This window comes from Tursiops truncatus, chromosome 4 (genome assembly GCF_011762595.2).
Source record: "Tursiops truncatus isolate mTurTru1 chromosome 4, mTurTru1.mat.Y, whole genome shotgun sequence".
In the NCBI taxonomy this organism is placed as follows: Eukaryota; Metazoa; Chordata; class Mammalia; order Artiodactyla; family Delphinidae; genus Tursiops; species Tursiops truncatus.
In genome coordinates, this window is record NC_047037.1 from 112,179,518 (window position 1) to 112,203,979 (window position 24,462).

The following is a 24,462-nucleotide window of genomic DNA, read 5'->3' on the forward strand; positions in this document are numbered from 1 at the left end:
TTATCTAATCCTGGTAGCAAAATGTAAAGTCATTGAAAAGTGTTTTATAATTTCATAGCTATCATTCATTGTAGCTCTGCCATTTAATCAAAGTAGAGATTTTAAGATTCATTTCTATTCTTCTTAAATGATTTATGATGATGCTGGAAATGCTAACAAATATTCATTCATGGACAGTATGAGCCATGTATCCAAATATTAATGTGTTCTTCATTTTATTTTAAAAGAGCGATCATTGTTAAGTCAAATCTTATTACTTTTTCTGTTTCATTTTCTGTTTATTTTTATTTATTCCATGTTTTCTTTTTTTGTTTCGTTTTAGTTGGGTCTGGTAAGTTGACATTTTATTGGCCATCTTCTAATCATCGTGTCACTGTGACTGGAACTTCTCTTCCCCTTTCCATCCATACCCTTCCATGTCCTTCAACCAATCAGCCTCCATGTTTCACTTGTCATTGGCCACAAAGACAGACTGCACAGAATAAAGTCTGCAGGAAGTATGGGTAACTGTGACAAAGAGTAAAGGTAATGGGGTTGCTAACTTTATGTCTTATTAAATGATGTGTGATCTGCATCCTTTTATTTTTTCTCTTTTTAAATGAGTGATAAAATAAGTGATAGGACTTTATCTTGATTAAGTACTATTTCAATTTATATCTCACAAGATAAACAAATGAAGAAAAATAGCTGCCCAGAGGACAGTTTGGGTTTGGGGGATCCAAAATATGTTTATGAATCCATGTCTGTCTTTTTGTAACTGTTATTCAGTATTAGTCATTAGAAGTCCTGCTGGTGAATAACCGTGCACTTAGGGCTGTTTGCACTCATTTTCATTTCTATGTGTCAGAATCATTTCATTTTATGTAAGAAATAACCACATGATGTGTCTGAAATTTATCAAAGTTTGCTTTGATGAACAATTTGTCCTCATACAAATAAAGGTTTCTAAGTACTTTCATGATCAGTACTTTGGGGAAGGTCCATTCACATACTTTAAGGATGCTGGAGCACCATTTTTGGAGAATTTTTTATGGTGTTCCAGGGAATAATTTTGACCCTAAAAGAATCTCTCTATGTTTTAAGTTAAAAAGCTATACACATATTATAAAGATGTCATTTCATACTAATACAGATAAGAGGATGGATTGTTCAATAATGGTGATGCAATAATGAGCTATTAGAAAAAAATAGCTTTCTATATATGCAAAAATATAGATGGGTTAAAATTTAATAAAAGCAAAATACAGGATGAAAATAGAGTGAATATTTATATAATTTCATATGTATTATGTAATCTATTTTATATAATTTTACTGATAGAACAACAAAAATGACTAACTAGATTAGAAAGACTTTTAATAAATGGAAAAATATATCTACAACATTTTTGAGAAGTGGATAAAATTTTAGCTTATCCTTACTTCTTAGAAATCAAAAAATTAAGCACAATTTAAAAGGCAGTGTTTGGATTAGGCTGATTTTATTTGAACCACTACCTAGAGTAGAGGGACCCCCAGAAATGGCTTCAGAAGCCACTTCATGGAACCCCCTCCCCTGTCCCCAAGCTGTTATCTATTTAGGAATTAGATCTTTGAGGAAGAATTTGTTTGGAGGAGAAGTTTCATGGCTTAAGAAGACAAAAAAAGTTTGTACACCATTGAGATAGATTTTTAATCTTTTCTAACATTCCAGCCCTTATAACCCATAACCCATACCCCGCCTTTTTATTTAGAAGGGGAATACTGTATAGCAGAGGGAACTATATTCAATACCTAGGATAAACCATAATGGAAAAGAATATGAAAAAGAATGTATATCTACGTATAACTGAACAACTTTACTGTATAGTAGAAATTAACACAAAATTGTAAATCAACTATACTTCAATAAAATAAAATAAAAAGTTAAGCACAAGAACACAATATCCACAACAAATAGGATATCAATGACAAGGTAATGTGAATATAAATGTTTAACCTCACTAATATAAAGTGCCAATTAAGAGGAGATTCTGTTCTAAGTTTGGCAAGGATGTTAATGTTCAGTATTCGTGAGGTTTGGGAGGAAAGTGAGGTTTGGGAGGAAAGTGTCCTATCAGAGAGAATTTCAGTTGAAATAAACTTGAATAAAATTGAGAGGGATGTAAATCTCACCATTGTGTTTAATGGGGGAATTAGCAACAATCTAAATTTAAAGACAATAGATTAGTTAAATAATTAAGGTTAATTTGTATTTAGACCATTAAACAGTCATTCAAGTGATACTGTAGGAGAATATTTTAAAACAATATGGTACAATTCGCATGGCTGAATTATAGGTAGCTTTTCTTTGCTTATCTAATTTTCTGTATTTTCAACACTGAACATTATATTAGTAACATGATTATGTGTTTTTAATTATGGCAAGTTTAAATATTGTAGCCCTTGAAAAATAGTCCAACATTTTATCATGAACATCAGATGCATATGGTGATTGGCCTTCTCAATCTAAATAGATAAGTGATGATAGAAGATTGAAAAAGGCATATTTAATCCATTTAAAATTTTTCTTAGAGATATGTCTATATCTAATATTTAACATACATGTAGGAAAGGGTTTTTTCTGAAACATGCCTCGTGGCTGATGTCATTGTTGATGTTGGCTGGAGGATATGCCTATAAGATATAGTAAATTCATTTCCAGGCAAATATCCTGTGTGGAAGGATTGCTGCAGGATAAATGTAGTTTGTATAAGGGTTTGTATCCCTTGTTCCCACATAAGTCTTTGAGGTTTGAGGAGAGCTGGCGTTTTATAAAAGAAACATGGATTCTGGCACATGTTATTAGACATGGTTCTGAGATTTAGAAAAGAGACCACCCGAAGTTTTTACTTGTCTAAGTGATTTGAACATTTACATTTTCCTACTCAAATTCCCTGCATATATTGGAAAGTCATATTTTCCCATTCATTTAATTAATCACTTGGTTTTCTTTCATTGAAACAAACCAAACTCTCTTCTGGATTTGGTTTATTATCCAGTCAGTCCTTTCAATTCCTTGGTCTGATTTCTATGTCAGTTATTCCAACCCTTAACTAAGGAATCAAACGCTCCTGTATGGATGTGTGTGGAGGAAAATCCTCAGGCAATGATGCACACACCTGTTATTATACCTGGATAATGACAGTGTTTGCCAAATTCATGAGTAAACCAGTCAATTACAATCAGAGTTTAAAAAAATTATAAGCTAGAACGTCAGCATTACCAAAATTGAACCTAAACTTATTCTCCTAACTTTGTATTTTCTTCCGTATAAGTTACAGGACATTTGAGGGCATTTGACCTGATTTTTCAGGTCTCCTGTAATTTTCTTGTCAAATGGTATAATTTCTACTAAACCTCAATTAAAAATAAAAAGGGAGTATAGAAGAAAGGACACTTATCTAGAAGTTAGGAGATCTAATTGCTTTCTTCAGTTTTGTGACCATGCAAGTTGTTTTACATATCGCCTTTTTTAAAGGGGTTTTACATTCCACTTTACACACATGTATATATGTGTATACATACAAATGTGTAAAGTTGATAAATGTATATATTATATATCATAAATATTTGTATATATGTCTCAGATACAACTGACCAGAAAATATTTAGCAAGAGAAAAGGGTACCCTTTCAAATACTCATCTTCATTCACAAAGAAGTCATATTCTCATGAGCAGAGAAGTAGCCCTTGTGGACATAATCTGAACACACTTTTTGATTCATATTCACTTGAAGCAGTTATCCTAAGTGACTGACATAAGTAACTAAAAGTACTTTTAAGGAAAAGGTTAGAAATAATGGAAGAGTCTTAAAAAGCGGATTATCCTGTATAAACTGTTCAGTGTCTGGCTTGAAACGTTCACTTCAGTTTGAACTGAGACAAGAAAGGAGAATAATTAGGCGTTTCAGACAGCTGATAACAAATGAATTTGAAAAGTGTAAACAGTAGGTAGAAAGACTTATGTTCAGTGCACAGTTTTTCCAATCATAAAGCACAGCCCCAAAACAAGCTTTTTAAATTTTTTTTTTTCCCAGCGAGTGACCCCATCAGCACACCTCATGTTTTCAGCTGCCATTGTTCTCAATGTAACTGACACAATTTTCTGACACTCTATTTACTGCTGGATGAAGTGGCCATTTAAGTCTGTATAAATCAAACAGTTTGGACAAAGCTGGCAGTATTTATAATGTCAGGATGAGCAGATGTTTCAAATTTGCCCTCATTTCCATATATATTCTGTTTGAACATGCCCTTGCCTATGTAAATGAAAGAGGCATTCGACTCCACTATTGCTTTAAATTCATTTCTATTCAAGTAATTGGACTGAAGATTTTAAATGGTTATAATTTCCATGGTAGCATTTCGGGAGCTTTTGAGTTAAATTAATTTTAGGGCCTGCCTACATCAGGAGGTCCTTGTGTCTGTGATTAACATCCATGCACCTTTAAGCAGCTCTAAGTAAGAAAAGATATTTATTCATACAAATTTCAGGCATACGTTGAATGTAAATGGTCAAATTGTAGTTCAAGAATTCTTTTTAATAAGGTAGATAATCTTAGAAGGTCAAGTAATTAAAAAGAAAAAAAACCTCTTTACAGAGCTACACGATTCCACTCTATGAATGTGCACTTAATTTAGCTTCATTTAGGTTAAGGATGAGAATTGGTACATTATGTATATCTATAGAGTACATAACAACTGGTATAAAATAACAGCAGCACTTGGGATATCAGCAAATTGTCTCAAATAGGACAATGACTCCATGCTTTTGATTCAGGGTAATTTGTTTCATCTCCTTCAGAACCTCCACATTTTGTTGTGAAACCCCGTGACCAGGTTGTTGCATTGGGACGAACTGTAACTTTCCAGTGTGAAGCAACTGGAAATCCTCAACCAGCTATCTTCTGGAGGAGAGAGGGGAGTCAGGTATGACCTTGTTCTAATATTTCAATCAGTAAAGATGAGTGCCAGATATATAACAAAAAGCAACAAATTATTTAGTCACATATCTGTCGCTTTAAGAGAACTGAGAAATCTCTGAGTGACCTAAACATTTCAGCAATAAAAGAGAAGACAAAATTTCCTACCTTGTTTTAATTCTCAAATTTTCCCTGCCTAGTTTTGGTACAGAGAGTGGTATGTAGAATAGTAATTGTTTTATTGTATAAAATTTACCTTTATTTCCAATTCAACCACATATTTTTAAAAACTACTTTTTTTCTCAACTTAATTACTTATAACTTTTTATTATTCAGATTTGTAATTATATGTTAAAAGAGATTTACACACATTTAAAACAAAGATGATAATTAGTCAGTGCAATTTTTCTGAAAGCACCAGGAATCTGAAGTGTCTTCTTTGCTTCTTTATGTTTTATCTATCATATATCTATCAATTAAAAATTCATCAAACTATATGAAAGTCTCTTTAACATAGATGTCATATTGGATATAGTTCAGTATATTCTAATTCTTTGAAAACTGTAATATGTGGTCACCATTTGCTATCAAGTCCTACTCTCTATATATTTTTATAAACCAGAATTTTCTATATATATTGAAGCTAGAATATAGAGATCTGTGGTCTTAAAAATTAAGTTCACTCTTAGGCTTCAGCTTATTAAAAAGGGAATTTTGAAACACTTTCACTTTAAAAATAATAGGAAACTTTAAAATAGTTTTTTTTTTTTAGATTTTTTAAAACGTCTTTATTGGAGTATAATTGCTTTACAATGATGTGTTAGTTTCTACTGTATGACAAAGTGAATCAGCTATATGTATACATATATCCCCATATCTCCTCCCTCTTGCGTCTCCCTCCCACCCTCCCTATCCCACCCCTCTAAGGTGGACACAAAGCACCGAGCTGATCTCCCTGTGCTATGCAGCTGCTTCCCACTAGCTATCTATTTTGCATTTGGTAGTGTATATATGTCCATGCCACTCTCTCACTTCATCCCAGCTTATGCTTCCCCCTCCCTGTGTCCTCAAGTCCATTCTCCATGTCTGCATCCTTATTCCTGTCCTGCCCCTAGGTTCTTCAGAACCATTTTTTTCTTTTTTAGATTCCATATATATGTGTTAGCATACGATATTTATTTTTCTCTTTTTGACTTACTTCACTCTGTATGACAGTCTCTAGGTCCATCCACCTCACTACAAATAACTCAATTTCTTTTCTTTTTATGGCTGAGTAATATTCCATTGTATATACGTGCCACATCTTTATCCATTCATCTGTTGATGGACACTTAGGTTGCTTCCATGACCTGGCTATTGTAAAAAGTGCTGCAATGAATATTGTGACACATGACTCTTTTTGAATTATGGTTTTCTCAGGGTATATGCCCAGTAGTGGGATTGCTGGGTCATATGGTAGTTCTATTTTTAGTTTTTTAAGGAACCTCCATACTGTTCTCCATAGTGGCTGTATCAATTTACATTCCCACCAGCAGTGCAAGAGGGTTCCCTTTTCTCCACACCCTCTCCAGCATTTATTGTTTGTAGATTTTTTGATGATGGCCAAAACACAAATTTTTTCTTATCTCTTAGTGACTTCAGTTCTTCAGTAAATGGACACATTTCCCTTTACTTGTTTTCTGATACTTGTAAAAAATTATTCTCATTCATTTTTGATACAGTTATTCCTAACCTCTTTTAGTTTTTCCTTAAATCAACCTTGGGTGTGTTGCTTTATGATCTTCCTTCTACTACGTTCATACAAATAACACACAGGTAGTGTACTGACTGCACTCACTAATCATTTGTTTGCAATGCCATCAAGTTCACTATAATTTTCACTTTGGTAGGCAAATATCAACTTGACTATTGTACAGAGGCTGTCATTTAAGTTCTAATACCTCAGTTGGTTCTAATACGTTTCATTTGGCCTCAAAGGACTAAATTTGCTGACAGCAAATTAAAGACAAGAAAAAAACAAAATATTTTAGTAGAACAGCAAAAATTGAAAGTGTATTATATAAGAATATCAAGTAGCGATAATAGTAAATCCACTGGCAGTTCTTCTTAGTAGAGTAATATTTAAATGATTCATTTAGTTATTTAAATAAATTATTCATTGTCACCTAAAATCTGTATCAAACTTTGAAATAATTTTGATTTGGTTTGGTTTGATTTAATGATATAACTCACTGTTACCTAAAATTTTGTCATTGGACACATTTCCATGCAATAGTAGTTAAGCCTTTGTAAATGAAAAATGTTATAAGGCACCTAAACTTTTAAAAAGTAGCAAATTTATTTGATTAGAAGAAATGTTGATATTCTTTATTTCATGAAAAACAATGACATGATATGTTTTTACATGAAATATACACTCTCTCCAATGAGCATGATATTTTGATTCATAGAGAGAAATTTGTACCACAGAATAACATCACATTTTGTCTTGAGTTTGTTTTTAAGATAACTTTCTGCAAAAATAAAACTCCATTATGAATTCTTAAATTCAGTATTTGATTAAAAATTTATAATAGATGTGCCCACCATTTAACCAGAAAAACAAGAAACTGTTAACAATTTGATAGATTAGTGAACTTTTATAATGGACAGGTAACAGGCATAGTTATAATGGTGCCTAAATGATATTCTTAAACTTCATTTGTCAGAATGTGTTTAAATTTTAATGTTGTTTTTATACATGAAAAGATTTAGAGTTTAGAATCCTAATAGGCACATCTATGTGAAACAAAGCTTTTGACTTTGTTTTGGTTAAATATGTAAAACTTTTAATTCTAATGGTATCTAACATCTTTTTATATCTAGTATTGTTTGAAACTGAAATTATAAAGGCATATATCCATATTTAGAATTCATTTAAATTTTCAAATAACCGTATTTAAGGCTAGATCATTAAACCTTGTGCATTTATATGTTTATGTGTGTGCACATCTATATCTGGGTATGTGTTAGAGGATATTTAGCTTATTTGCATACACATGTGTGTTTGTAAATGTTTATACATCTATTTGTAAATATATGTATGTATGTATGCCAACATGTTGGAAACTAGCAACTAACCTATTGTAATTCTTTCCTCCCAAATTCTGGGTTCTAGAATCTGCTTTTCTCGTATCAGCCACCACAGTCATCCAGCCGTTTTTCAGTCTCCCAGACTGGTGACCTTACTATTACTAATGTCCAGCGATCTGATGTTGGTTATTATATCTGCCAGACTTTAAATGTTGCCGGAAGTATCATCACAAAAGCATATTTGGAAGTTACCGATGGTAAAGTAGAGCATTTTATTTCAAAACGTCCAAGTTTGGCTTAGGGTCTAAAGAGAGTGCCAGTAAATGCATTTATTTTCAACTTTGTATCCTTTCTTACAGCAATTTTGGTGTAATGTGAAAAGGCTGAAGATACAGTGATTAAATGTAAAATCATTCTTATTTTAACTTGGCTATACTATAAACTTCTAGCATCAAATTACATTCATAAAAGCCTAGCAATTATACAAGGAAAGTTTACACTGAGTAGTTGTACGTAGGACTGTGTCCATGTTTTGGAAAATGCGAAGTTATTTTAAAATCTCTTAGTGTAAAATATCATCCTTTTTCTTTCCTCCATACTAAGGAGATAAGATGAATTGTTGACAAATCCAACTCACAATTCATGATGAGTAAGTTTTCCTTAGTAATGTGGTTTTGTTCTATTTATCAACTCTTCTAAGCATGATTAATTAATGCCAAATATATTATAAAAATGCAGTAATGGAGAAAATCTCCAAACCATAAGATGGAGAGTAGTAAGAAGAAAAGAAACTATAAGTAAGCATGTAAATATATTAAATATATATACATATGTGTATATAACGGGTTTCCCTGCTCTCCAAAAGTAGAGCATTCCTATGAAACCTTTTGTAAGCCAAAGAAATGGCATCAAGTGAAGAAGCAATTTCCTCTTTTCATAAAAATGAAAATCCAGTTCAGATTTATTTTGATTAGTGGGCACATGTACTAATGTAGGTCTTTCATAAAAGCAAAGTGGCTTAAAATGAACTTTCAAAAAATGCACAGTACCTGTATACACATATGTATATATACATAAAATAAACATATATACATTCTTTTTGTTGCTGTATAGTATTCCATTGTATAAATAGCTCACAATTTATTTTTGGACCCTTTATTGATGGGTTGTTTTCAGTTTAGGGCTTTTATTAATAAAGCTAAATATTTCTGTATAAGTCTATGGGTGGACGTGTGCACTCAGTTATCTTGTTTGCCTTTTGGTGGATGCATATACTCATTTTTCTCTCTCGTTTTTTTTTTTCATTTTCCCATGTATTCCAGATACAAATCTTTGTCCGATATATGTATTATAAATATTTCTTCCCAGTCATTCTATTAATGATTTTGTTTGTTTGTTTGTTTGTTTGCGGTACGTGGGCCTCTCACTGTTGTGGCCTCTCCCGTTGCGGAGCACAGGCTCCGGACGCGCAGGCTCAGCGGCCACGGCTCACGGGCCTAGCCGCTCCGCGGCATGTGGGATCTTCCCGGACCGGGGCATGAACCCGTGTCCCCTGCATCAGCAGGCAGACTCTCAACCACTGCACCACCAGGGAAGCCCTCTTAATGATGATTTTAAGGCTTAAGTAACTAATTTTAATGAGGACCAATGTATTATTTTTTTTTTTATACGTGGTGCTTTTAGTTCCCTAATCTACCTTGAGACTGTGAGGATATTCTCCTGTGTTTTTTCTGGAATCTTTATTGTCTGTACTTTTGAGATTTAAGTTTTTAATCTGTCTTGAACTAATTTTTGTGTATAGTGTAAAATAAGGGTCAAAATTCCTTTTCTTCCCTTATATGGATACTAATTGTTTCAGCATCACTTATTGAAAAGACAGCCCTTTCCCCACTGAATTGCAGTGGCATCTTAATCATAATTCAAATGAGCATACATGTAGTGGCCTACTTCTGTTCTCTCTGTTATATTCCATTCATCTATTTATGCAAGTATGTATGGTCTTAATTATTATAGCTTTGTAGTAAGTCTTACACACTGTTAGTGTAAGTCTCCAACTTTGTTTTTCTTGTTTTGGGTTGGCTGTTAGAGGTCCTCTACATTTTTTTTATAAATTTTAAAATCAACTTTTCAATTTCCATACACACACACACACACACACACACACACACACATTTTAACATCCTAAACAAACAAAAAAATCAGAATTTTAATTTTGATTCCACTTAAATTATTGAACAATTTAAGGAGAATTAACATCTTAACAATCTGAGTCTTCCAATTTAGGGAATTTATCTGTCCAATCAAGTTAAATATATACCCAGTATCCACCAAGGTCTGACACATGGTAGACTCTCAATAGATATTTTTTGAATAAGTGAATGAAACAAAGAAGGAAGGAATGAAGAGCTAGCTGTTGGTTAAGTCAGAATTAAAAATTAAGATTGTCTCACTCAAAAGTCTACACTCTTAACACTATCTATGATATATATTATATATCTACTGCCCTAATACGTTAGAATGACCTAAAATGTTTTTACAGTTTCTTACATACATTAGAGCTATTAAGTGATGATTGTGAAGACCATGTAATGAATATAATGATTAATATAATCAATATATAGGAAAAGTAGAACATAGATTTGCACATATGTTTATGATTGCAACTTTATAAAGCAACTTGTATGTAAGGATATACATTAAAAAAGGCCAAAGAAAACTATAATAAAATATTTTCAAATATCTCTTATTATTCTCATAATTGAAAGCAAAACTTTCTAGGTGCCTTTTGACATGGCCTTATGGTGAATGGTTATATTTGTGAGCATAGATCAAGCATGTCAACTTTTGCTAAACTAAAATGAAAACAAAACTCCTAAATTTGTGGATTTGGGGTTCATCCCTGATAGCCAATTCACTTCTAAAAGTTTCATCTTACAGTCTCTGGGGAGATTTAAGGTGATTTTGTGTTTGGTACTGTATTTTTAGTTTTGTTTTCTTTATTTTGGAGTCCATCAATATTGTACAAACAACTTACAACTATGGACTCATTCTTCATAGGTAAACTGTACTTACTGTGAGTGCTGATAATATCAGTATTTACCTATTACCAAATCAAGTCGAAGAGAGGTAATAGGCAGAGTATTTTCTGGAAACTATTTGACTTTAGTTTCTTGACTTTCTTTCTTTACTATTTGCAAACAGAACAAAGGCAAAGGCAGAATAAAACATGAGACACAGAATATGGTGGAGTAGCAGCTGTCTTTGAAATGTTGTTTTTCTGTAGCTGAGGCCTACCCCAAATCCTGTTTGACACAGGAACATAGAAATTCATATAACCTATTTAATTGAAAATGTTTCTTCTCTTAATTACTAGAACGTAAGAAGTAGTTAGTGATGATTAAATGACGTATAAAATCTAAAATCACTTGCATTAATCTCTCAAAAGTGATTGATATACAGTGGAAAGAGCATTAACTTTCTAATTACTAGCTATTTGCCAATGACTAACTCTTTGATTTGGACGAGTCACGTGAACTTTCAATGTTTCAGCTCCCTAATTGCTGAAATGGGGTAACAGTTTACAGCCTAACTCATGGGTGTTGAGATATGTTTACAAACTGATGGCAATTGTGATATATGACTCTGATGTTTGCTGGTTTTTAGATGTGAATTTTACATATTTAAACCAGTCAGTGTGTGTGTTATTCTGTATTCTTTTTCACCTAAAATTATTTTATGAATATTTTTATATGTATTAACATAGATTTTATGATTATTATTCTTGAGGTGACAAAAAATATGACTTCTGATGAAATACTCTCATTTCTTAGGGTCTTTAAATCTTTCATTGAACATGTGGAAAACTAGGTAAACTTTTATAAACCCTGCTCTAATAGGGTTACCTCATCTGTTACACTCCTCATATCTGTACCACTACCACCACCATCACCACTATACTGATATTTATAATAAGAAATTTTTTTATTGGAGTATAATTGCTTTACAATGTTGTGTTAGTTTCTGCTGTACAATGCAGTGAATCAGCTATATGTATACCTACACCCGCTCCCTCTTGGACCTCCCTCCCACCCCTCCCATCCCTCCCATCTAGGTTGTCACAGAGCACCAAGCTGAGCGTCCTGTGCTTTACAGCATGTCCCCACTAGCTATCTGTTTTAAGCATGGTAGTGTATACATGTCAATCCTAACCTCCCAATTTGTCCCACCCTCCCCTTCCTCCGCTGTGTCCACATGTCCGTTCTCTACATCTACGTCTCTATTCCTGCCCTGCAAATAGGTTCATCTGTACCATTCTTCTAGATCCCACATATATGCGTTGATATATGATATCTGTTTTTCTCTTTCTAGCTTACTTCACTCTGTATGACAGACTGTAGGTCCATCCACATATCTACAAATGACCCAATTTTGTTCCTTTTTATGGCTGAGTAATATTCTATTGTATATATGTACCACATCTTCTTTATCCATTCATCTGTCGTTGGACACCTAGGTTGTTTCCATGTCCTGGCTTTTGTAAAGTTATTCAATGCCTCCTTTGTGCCAGGCATTATGCTAAGAACTTTAAACAGTTCAATAATTTCAAATCTGACTTCTTATTTTACAGATGAGGAAACTGAGGCAGAGAATGGTGAAAAGATATACCCAGATCCTTCAGACACTAACTAGCAGAACTGAGATTTTAAACAAAAGTTTGACACTACCAAATGTAAAATGGATAGCTGGTGGGAAGCAGCCGCATGGCACAGGGACGTCAGCTCGGTGCTTTGTGTCCACCTAGAGGGGTGGGATAGGGAGGGTGGGAGGGAGACGCAGGAGGGAGGAGATATAGGGATATATGTATACATATAGCTGATTCACTTTGTTATTCAGCAGAAACTAACACCATTGTGAAGCAATTATACTCCAAGAAAGATGTTAAAAATAAAACAGAAAAACAAAAACAAAAGTTTGCACTGTCCAGTATGGTAGGCACTTGCCACATGAGGCTATTTAAATTTGAATCAAAATTACTTAAAATTAAGTAAAGCTACACATCCAGTTCCTCAATCACACCAGCCACACTCAGGTGCTCAGTAGCATTTGAAGCTCTTGGCTTCTGTACTGGAGAGCACAAATACGGAACATTTTCTTTTTACAGTGCTATGTCCTTCTGATTACAAAGTCCATGCACTTACTTTCTTTAAATCATATTTCTGTGTCTTACACATCCTATTTTATTACCTGATAGTTCATTTTAATAATCCAAATGTGAGATATTAGACTCTATTTGAAGTTTTTCTCATAAATCCTAAACTTAGTGTTGACTGCTAAATGTACTACACATCTTAATTTGTGTAACTTTGAACATTTCATCAGTATTTTATTCTAATCTGTGACAACACCAAAATGTTTCATTGTCTTTACCTAAAAACATAAAATTGCTTTAATGAACTTTTTTACCTCTGATTTACATATTACTATTTTATAGAAAAGGATCGTGATATCACAATTCATATAATTGTCTAGCTTTTTGCAATTAGCAAAGTACATGGAGTATTTGTTATTCCATTTATCTTCATAGCAATCCCCTGAGCTGGTTAGAGCAAGTATTATTATCCTCATGTTACAGGTAAAAAACCGAGACTTAGATAATTTAAGGAACTTGCCTAAAGACACATGACAGATGGTGTAGCCTGATAATCATCCCTGCTTCTCTTTTCTTGCTTTATTTTTGTAAAGTACCCAGTGTAAACCAGGAAGAAATCAATAACAGAGAAACAACATCATTAAACTGGGTTAGGATAGGATAAGGAAGTGAGGATGACGCTAAATATGATGCAAATATCAAAGAACTGTAAAGGTATAGAAAGTTGAATAAATCCCCGGATATTGGATTGTTTCTAAATATAACAAGACTACGAAATGTAGACCACTCTGTTACTGGATTTTATTATAATCAGTTATAAAGAAACACTCTGTTACTAATTCAATTAATATCTGGAAATAAATATTCGTTCATTCTTATAATCAAGGGAACACAGGTGGTAGAGTCTTGTAAAAACCCCAGTGCACTAAAACACTTATCATTATTTTTTCATACTTACCAGGAGGGGCCTCTAATTTGATTTGAGCCAAAATCAACAGATAATGTAGAAAAGATTAAACGATTCTAAGCAAAGGAATTATTGGCTTATATGTTTCATCCATGGAGTATCTGAAACACTCCTGCCAAGTTTCAAACTCCAGCCTTCTAATATACCTCCACGGTATTAACAGATTTCACACCAGCGACCAAAGATGGAAGAGAATTGGAAGGGTGGAGTGAAACTGCACAGTTGCTGATTTCACTTCCTTGCTTTCTTGTTTTTCTTAGATTGAATGCCCAAAACTAATAATTATTGCATGATAAATGAGGAACAAATTGAAGTGTGACTCCAGCTTGTGAGAAATCTTTGGCGCATAAAACTTTGAACATGACACATCCAGCTTTGCAAATGGTTGCATCCAAAATTTAGTCACTCTGGCAACCAGTTTTGTTTAATCAGGCAATTTCTTAGAGTTGTCTTTTGAATATTTGTCACTTAAAATATTTTAAACTAATATTCAGAATTTTAAAGTTTAATAATGAAAAATGAACTTTATTTTTAATGTTTATTCATTTAAAAAACTATCTATGGAATTTCACCTAAATTGCCTATGTCAGGAGATCAGAACATCTCTCTAATGCAGGATTTATACTAGTTCCACTACAGTTGTTTTGGATTTTTTCCTAGAATTATGACTTTATTATCTCAGATAGAGTTTTTAGGTTTTAGATTTTTTCATATAATAAGAGTAATTTTATTTATATGTTATAAAAATGCCTTCCATTGTTTCCTTCCATGGGACATTAAAACTGTTAAGGTGATAGATTTAGCGAAAGTGCCTTCCCATTCCTATAATTCTGATATGGAAGTGTGTTATATCCTGGGTTAGGATATCCACTTCAATTATATTTTTGGATTAGCTTACCAAGAATATTTTTAGACAGTTTTCCAGTTTCTCTGAATTCACTATGTACTCTTTTAATAGAAAAAAATTCCAAGATAAAAAGAGCTCAGTCATATTGATTGATCAGTTATCAAAGTCCAAAGCACATTTTTGAATCCAAAATTGTCAAGCATGCTGGATTGATCAGTTATCAAAGTCCAAAGCACATTTTTGAATCCAAAATTGTCAAGCATGCTGGTATGATACCATCATTCCTTCTGTTGGACTCAGAAAGATTATCAAGTTGGTTTGGGGTCATTTATGAAAATCTGTCTTATACGTTTCCTTGGGGTAAATGGGTTTTTTGTTGTTTTGTGTTTTACGTATTTTAAAGTTTAAAAAGCACAGTATTCCACTTCTCTCCACTATACATTTCCTTCACCATCCACAATCCTTATTTAGTCTCTGAACTCTTAAGTTAAGTAGGTCCCTTGACAATGCAGCAAGCCTAGTCAGTGGTTGGTCATTTGAAAGGAGTACATTTTAATATTCTGAATCAGTGCATCATAGAAATGCATTCTGAATAATGCATGTCTCCTACTTTAATTACTTGTTTAATTAGTTTGTTTCAAAGCCTAGAGCAACTGCTGTTGTTCGGATGATTAGAAAATTGCTTCCAGTTGCAGAAATCTATTTCCTGTTGTTTGTTCTGGCAGTGATCGCAGACCGACCTCCCCCAGTCATTCGACAGGGTCCTGTGAATCAGACTGTAGCAGTGGATGGTACTTTAGTGCTCAGCTGTGTGGCCACAGGCAGTCCAGCGCCCACAATTCTGTGGAGAAAGGATGGAGTCCTTGTTTCAACCCAAGATTCTCGAATCAAACAGCTGGAGACCGGAGTACTACAGATCCGATATGCTAAGGTAACTTGAAATGACACCCTGGGTTTCCCATTTTGTTCCACTTTGGTTTTGCCTCCAGCAACTAGTGTTGAAGTCTCAAATTTTAGAATCAATGAAATGTTAATAACAGTATTAATATATTTTTAATTTGATGCGTTATTCTTTCAGACATTTCACTGTGTATATTAAAGATGATTTGACTCATAATTTAGCCCATGGCAAGTAGTTTAAGGTTTTATATGGAGGAGAAAAGGATGAGGATTTATGGGAGATAAAAATACCTTCCAAGTGGTGATGTGATGCATTCATTCCGTATAGCATTTTTCAAAGATATCTTCCAGTATCATATTATGTGCCGTGTACTTGAAGAGTTCTTTTATTGTGAATATTTGGTTCAGAATTTTGCAATTACAGAATACTCTGCATGCAAACAATAAAGCAATGTACACATTGAATGTACATTTCAAATCAGAATATTAAATGATGAAAGCCCACAGGTTTGTGGGAACAATTTAGGGATTTACCTTCCCAGGGCATCACATCCCATACCTGTTCTTTCAGGACTCTGTTCTTTTGCTTTGATTTTTGTTTTCATTTTAGATCAAGATCAGACAAGCTCATGAGGCATATGAAAGAATAGCCTTGACAGCAATAAACATAAATTTCGATTGCTTTATTGCCTATTGTGGGCGGCTTCTTTGGAGTTTTGGATCAACATAGCAGTTCATTTTATGTGCCACGAAAGTTAATATGTTGTACTTTTATGTGACAATGATTGTGACTTTGTTATTACAATTGCCAGAGCAAGATGACAGCATTTTTGTTTTATCTAACATTATTTGATGATAGAATTATTACCTTAGGCAGAGGTATATGGGTTCATTATGGTACTGATGATTTTAACGTTGAACATGTGACCTGTGTTTGTTTTCTGGCAGTCAGTCTTTCAAAGGAAGAGAGAGCATCATTCCAGCTGGAGTTTGACTTTATACTTACGAAACTGCCTTAAGTTACAGGTTAAAAAAATAAAATGAGAAAAAAGAGTGGATGCTTTAAGAAGAAATCATTTTGTGTCTATCCATTTTCTATAAATATTTGTTTATCTCTGATATCCATATGGGTGTAACTCACATAATATATGAAATAGCAAGAATAGTCACTGGCTAAATTTTATTAGCCCTATTATGTGACTTATTAAATATAAAGCTATAAATTAGTAATAAAGATTAACCCTTTGAAATTAAAGTTATATAGCTCATTGTTTACTGCGCGACACAGAAAATGGTGATGTTAATGCACTTAAATATTATATTTTTATTATACAGTTAGAATAACATTTTTGTCTTCTGTCTTCATGCAATATTTTACTTCACATTCAATAAAAACAAGTTAAGAGGCAGTTTCTGGTTAGTGCTTTTTAATGCAAGTTATCCATATTCATGGACCATATACAAAACTATAATTGCTTTTTCAGCCCAGTGAGCTCTTGATTGTTCCAAATATTTATTTTGCATCTGTCTTCTCAGCTGGGTGACACTGGTCGGTACACCTGCATTGCATCAACCCCCAGCGGTGAAGCAACATGGAGTGCTTACATTGAAGTCCAAGGTAAATTCAGTAGTATTTTACCTTAAAATAAAGCTTTTGTTTACTCACTGGTAAAAAGATGAAGAGCATGTCTTGTTGCTTGAGTAGGTGGATGGGTATGATATCTACATTTATGTGCTTATCTGCGTAAACATCTTTCATCTTTTTCTTCTTTGTTAGAATTTGGAGTTCCAGTTCAGCCTCCAAGACCCACCGACCCAAATTTAATCCCTAGTGCCCCCTCAAAACCTGAAGTTACAGATGTCAGCCGAAATACAGTAACGTTGTCATGGCAACCAAATTTGAATTCAGGTGCTACTCCAACATCTTATATTATAGAAGCCTTCAGGTAGAGTGAAGACGATGTTTCCTAGTTGTTCTCTCTTTTGATTTACCATTAAATATGCATGTTCTAACTTGTGTATCTATCCTTAGCCATGCATCTGGCAGCAGCTGGCAGACCGTAGCAGAGAATGTGAAAACAGAAACATTTGCCATTAAAGGACTCAAACCTAATGCAATTTACCTTTTCCTTGTGAGGGCAGCAAATGCATATGGAATTAGTGATCCAAGCCAGATATCAGACCCAGTGAAAACACAAGGTAAATATTGATTTACTCAGCCTTGAGACATCTACTTATCTTTAGATGTTATAATTTTACAAGTAACTCATTTGTACTACATGCTAGGATTGTATATTTAACATAGATCTATTATCCAAGTTGCTCAATTAATTTTTAATACACAGTGTCTGCATACTTTCTTATTTTCTGGACTAAGCACTCCAAGACAAGATGAATAACAGAGAAATGTTTCTCATTTTATAAATCACAAATCCAATGAGCAAAAATATTATGTGAATATTTTTGTATTATTTTCAATTTTTTGATTTTTAAATATGACTATATGTGGGTGTAAAATTTTAATCACATAATTGTTTTTAAAATTGAGTAAATTTTATGTATGTTGAGATTAATACTCATGACCTCCTGGATGAGTTTTGAACATTGCAACCATTGCAAAAATAATTTAGGTCTGTATGTTGTTTCGCCTATCTTTCATTGCCAATTATGTGAACCATGATACATTAAACTTTTAAATGGAAATCATGTATATTTTCGTCAAAGCTGGGTTAAAGAAACAGATAAAAGGAAAAATGAACATGTTGAAGCTGCTTCTAAAAACATTTGAAATTGGAAATTTTTTCACTTGGACCACATTCTGGATACATTGCTTTTTATTGTCTTTCATGAATAGGAATTATTATTATTATTTGTGTGTGTGTGTGTGTGTGTGTGTGTGTGTGTGGTATGCGGGCCTCTCACTGTCGTGGCCTCTCCCGTTGCGGAGCACAGGCTCCGGACGCGCAGGCTCAGCGGCCATGGCTCACGGGCCCAGCCGCTCCACGGCATGTGAGATCTTCCCGGACTGGGGCACGAACCTGTGTCCCCTGCATCGGCAGGTGGACTCTCAACCACTGCGCCACCAGGGAAGGCCAGGAATTATTTTTAGCTTTCAACAGATTATTATCTCCTACCCACCCTCTTGCTCCTCCTGTTATTTTAATGTTTTAATAGTAGTAAAATTTATATATTAAAAAAAGATGAATTTGAATCAACCTTTACCTTTTTTTAAACATATTGTCATCACAATTAAAATATACTTTATTAATATAAGATTAATAAAGAAAGGTAATTCTAGATGGTAGGAATTAGAAATATAAAATTCTTTTCTCAACATACAGAGGAATCATAATGTCTCTATCTTAATTCATATATTTCCAAAGGAAAAATGGAAACTTAGTTACAGTGACAGAAACAAATTGCACACAAAAGTACTGAAAGATTTAAATTACTTTTTCCTGGTTTGGGAGAGGGTCTGCCAGCCATGTTGCATGTTTTGTCTTCTCCAGTGAGTATATAAGCAATCTTTTGGGAAGGACTTTTTGTTTCAGAATTCACTGAGAGAGCAAACTGAGTTGTAGAACATGCCCATGTCTGTTTCTTGCTGTGCGAAATCAACACACCCAAATGCATATATTTGCTATTATGAGTCACTTCACCAGTAGCTTTAATATTCTTGGAGCCTGCCTTAAGGCAGTTTGAGGTTTTCAATATTAGATACGCATTTGTAAAGAATGCAGAAACTATGACAGCTGTAAAGTGAACTTAAACTTTTGTCCCCAGTACAGTGGCCTCTACCCAGTAGACCTTAGGAAAAGTTTTTCATTAACTGCAGTTCTGTCATATACTCATATAAATGATTTTGTAAAATATGTCCTCAACTCTTAAGCGAGGAGGTAGTCAACATCTTATCAGTGAGTCAATTTAAGTTTTTTAAAAAATTTAATCCACTTACCTTTATACATGATAGCTAGTAGAACAACTTAAAGGAAACAAACCCATGTCAACTGGAAAACTGGAAACATAGTGAAACAGTCATACAATTGTGAAATCAAAGAATTTTTCATCTCAGCTCTTCAACCTACTAGCAAGTTAGTATGTTCCCTGAGCATCGGTTCCCTCATCTATATAATGGGGCTAAAAATCCCTACTCCACAAGATTGGACAAGGATTAAATTAGCCAATTTATGAATATACAGGGCTCATATTTCTTTTATATTATATGCCATAAGACTGTCATTGGACTTGTATTTCTTTCACTGTCTGGAATAAAAACAGAGGAAGTTCATAAAATTTGAGAAACACAGCTAGTGTGCTGAGTGAGAAAACCAGAATTAAATGTATCTCGACAGTCTGGAATGATGGGCCAGCACTAACAAGATTAAAATTAATGGAGCAAATTTATAAGTCTGGTACTTGAACTTAGGTTTAAAAAATTAGCTGTAGAAGAATAGGCTGAGGATACTCGGCTTAAAAAGAGAGTACCTGTGAGTGTGTGTCAGGTGCGTCAGGATGACTTCAGTGTTGGAAGTCAAGCACACCTGTCTGAGCCAACGGAGTGAGTAGTTGTCGAAGAAACAAATCTAGTCTTAGCAGAATTATATGCAGATCAAAATCTGAACTGGTCAGATCACGAAGGGAGTAATGTGTCCTGTTTTGAGCACTGCATTTTCAGGTAGACTTTTAAGAGGAAGACAGTGAGGATGGTTGGTGAGGCTGCACTAAAGGCTGAAAACCACATCATTGGAAAAGAAATCCAAAGACTTGGCACATTTAACCCCCAAAATAACAACGTTAGACTGGGCTTGACTTTTTCTTCCTTAATATTTTAAGAGTAAGGTATGCTTATTCTAACTCCAGGCACCAAAACAAGCCAATGAGTGGAAGTTAACATTGAGGCAGATTTCATCATCTAGTACTTAGACTGCTTTTGAGACACACCGAAGCCGAGCTGAGTCAGGCCATAGCAGGAGCCCGGGGAAGAACCTGGGAAAATCCAGTTGAAGGGTACAGGACGTGTAAGCAGTTAGGAGAAGAGCCAGGGGTAGAGGGAATTCAGGAAAGACTTGTTGGAAGTTGATTCACGAGGGAGCAGGCATAATTTCTTTAATTACTCCTGCAGCATGGCTGCAAAAATAGTCTTCCCCAAGTGGGCATTTCTATGAATGAGCTGGGTCTTTAAGTTGCACAGATCCAGGGCATGGTTTCCTGTTCAGGAGTCAGGTAGACCTAGGTCGCAGTTGGAGTTGGAGCCCTGTCCCAGTGTAATCAAAATGTGCTTTCCCAAATACAAGATTTGATAATGCAAGGAAGATGACATGAGCACCTAGCAAGTGGGAGTGGGCTGGGGGGTAGACATTGCTGAGATGAGGGTAGTTGTTGCCACTGTTAGTACTGTTCTTTATCCATGCTCTGTCCACACGGCATTCTTGAGCCCTATCTTTTAAAGAATATGCACACAGACATAGAATGTACAGAATATGTGTATACAATAGATAATAAGAGACCAGTTATTGTAAATAATGAAGGGGGGCCTGGATAATGCCCCCCCTCAGAGATTATGTATAGAGAGCTCCAATACTGGGGAAATAATGGGAGTAGAATCATATCTGAGATTTCCTCCAAGTTTAATTCTGAATGTTGGGAAGACCTTTCACATTATAATACATTTCTTTCAGGAGGAGAAGGAAAGCAAGAACAATAAAGGGACCAATTAATACATGTCTCAATATTACATTATTAGACATTACTTCCCATTTTTCTTTCCGATGAGGAATTTTCTAAAATAATATTCTATTGCCAAAATGGTTACTCTAGGGATTTTTCCTAGATTTCATGAAGGGATTAGCTGGCATGTTACCTCAGCCAGAGAAATTAGAGATTGCCATGCAAATTATAGTAGTTACCTTTTAAAATGATTACTAAGACACTTCCTAAAAGGTAGACGATTCCCTGAGGATGGAAGTTTACATGTGAGAGAACATGTTTAGAAGCTAATATAATATGTTTGATATGTGTGTGTTTTCCATACAGTAATTCACTTTAACTCAACTAATGTTTATTAACACATTCTATATGTATGGAACTGTGCTAGGTATTCTGGGTTCATAAAAATTGACCCAATCCCTACCTTCAAGAAGAGGACTTTATATGCCTTAAAAAATGCAGTTCTCACAAAAATCCCCTCCTCAGAAGTAGCTTCCATTGATATTGCCATTTGACAGATGAGGTAACTGAAAATAGTGAGGTTAAGAAATCTTCCCAATATTACATAGCTGTCGAGTTGCTAAGTTGGGGAAACTTATTTCTGTCTTATTTCTGTCTTATTCCAAGAGCTCGACTCTTACCCTAGAGATAGATGGTAGCTAAAGTTGTAGGAGCAATGGAGACCAGTAGAGAAGTAAATCTGCCTGAGATGGAAAAGTTACAATCAAGTGCTTTCTGACTCTAGTCTGTGAAAATAGGTAGCCTGAAGACCGATATGAGCCAAAGCTATTCCAAAGGCCTGATAAACTATGAGAAGCCAAAACTATCTCAGGTTTTCTCATTTTGCTTATTTATACATTTATAAATGAAGGTTATTACATCTAAGGGTTTTGAATAGCACTCTTCTTTTTGCGGTACGCGGGCCTCTCCCGTTGCGGAGCACAGGCTCCAGACACGCAGGCTCAGCGACTATGGCTCACGGGCCCAGCCGCTCTGCCACATGTGGGATCTTCCCGGACCGGGGCACGAACCCACGTCCTCTGCATCGGCAGGGGGACTTTCAACCACTGCACCACCAGGGAAGCCCCTGAATAGCACTCTTGTTCTGTCGTGTCTTTCATTTGCTTGCCTTCCATGGACTTCATCAAACATACTTACCAACCTCATTTTTTAAAATTTTTATTGGAGTATAGCTGACTTACACTGTTGTGTTAGTTTCAGGTGTACAGCAAAATGAATATTATATGCACATATGCATATGTCCACTCTCTTTTAGATTCTTTTTCCATATAGCTGACCTCATTTTTTTTTTTGTTTGGCCACGCCATGAGGCATGTGGGAATCTTAGTTCCCATCCAGGGATCGAACCCTTACCCCCTGCAGTGGAAGCTCAGAGTCTTTTTTTTTTTTTTTTTTTTTTCCAGATCTGTTCTCTCTTTCTATGAGTTTGTTTGTTTGCTTGTTTGTTTTTGAAGTATAATTGACCTACAACACTGTGTTAGTTCCTGTTACGTAACATAGTCATTCGATATTTCTATACATTTCAAAGTGATCACCAGCATGTCTAGTTACCATATGTCAACATACAAAGACATTACATAGTTATTGACTACATATCCCACCCTGTGCATTTCATACCTGTGAGTCATTTATTTTGCAACTGGAAGTTTGCAAAGAGGTATGAACTTCCAGTTGACTTGCATTCTTAACCAAGAAACTTAGATCCCATGAATAAGGTGGTCTGGGGTAGTGAAAAGAGCATGCATGATTTGTGTCCAAAGGCCTGGCTTTTACTGCCTGCTCATGGATGCTGTGGCCTTGGAGCAGGTGCTCAGTCTTTCTGTAGCCAAGTTCCCTTCCTTGAACACTGGCAGCGCGGAGTCTTAACCATTGGACCACCAGGGAAGTCCCCAACCACATTTTTCATATTCATGTTTTTGTTTTCTATCCGACCTCAGTTCTTTAAAAGTATTTAATCATTCATAAAACTAAAATTCTTGTTTCTGTTGCTTGTGCGATGGAAAGTAATCCAGAATATATGTGCCAAGATACAGTACTTTGAGAAGGAGAATTATGGATATTAGAAAAATCTTAATTTTCTTCTCTTGTTCATCCTATGTTCCCTTTTACTACTGTAAACAAAGCAAAGCATCTGTACTTAGAAAATTTCTTTAGAAACAGGCAATTTTTATCAAGTACAGACTTATTAGTAAGTTTAACAAAACACTCTCTTGTTGGGAAAAAAGCGCAACATAAATGAACACTAGTAGCAATTTAATTCTTACTATGTTCTTGGTCTCCTTTCCAAAAATGTTGGTGTTCTTGAGACTTAGAACTCTTTATTGAACCTTTCTGACAGTGATACAATAACTAAACTAAACCAAACCATCAATTAAATAGATGTTAAGTACTCTTTTCTCATCAGATTTGTTTTGTTCTGTTCTATTCTGTTTTATTCTATCTTATCCTATGCTATCCTATTGTGTTGGAGGTTCCTATATCCTCCATCATAACCATTAACTTATCATATATCTTATTTGGGAAGCTATCCAGGTTCATCTTATACGGTGAGGATGTCTTTTTGTGCTTGCTTTTCACTTATGTGTGTCCATTCTCTCCATTACTCATCTGCTGTGCTACACATCCTGGCTCTTTTCTTTCTGGCATAGTTAGGATCAGTACAGAAGGTTGTGGAACAAACTCAGAGGAGATTGCATAGGCTCCTCATCTTTGGCAAGAAAGTGATCATTACATGATAGGAGGAGCCCTCAAATGCCGCTGTTTGCCATTGTTATCTTTGCCTCCTGCTCTTTATTGCTGTCTCTATGCCCTCTGCTTGTTGTCTCTCTCTATATGTCCTATCCTCCTGACTCTAGTAA

At 34.7% G+C, this 24,462-nt stretch overlaps 1 protein-coding gene across 1 annotated transcript in view; it reads left to right on the forward strand.

Moving 5' to 3' along the window:
- Positions 1–24,462, forward strand: part of ROBO1 (roundabout guidance receptor 1) — a 406,812-nt gene that overhangs the window by 316,927 nt on the left and 65,423 nt on the right. The window contains exons 7-12 of the mRNA XM_073804384.1: positions 4,825–4,949; positions 8,100–8,271; positions 15,703–15,908; positions 17,414–17,495; positions 17,655–17,823; positions 17,910–18,076. Of these exons, the coding sequence (XP_073660485.1) occupies positions 4,825–4,949; positions 8,100–8,271; positions 15,703–15,908; positions 17,414–17,495; positions 17,655–17,823; positions 17,910–18,076 (921 nt within the window). The remainder of the gene's footprint in view (positions 1–4,824; positions 4,950–8,099; positions 8,272–15,702; positions 15,909–17,413; positions 17,496–17,654; positions 17,824–17,909; positions 18,077–24,462) is intronic.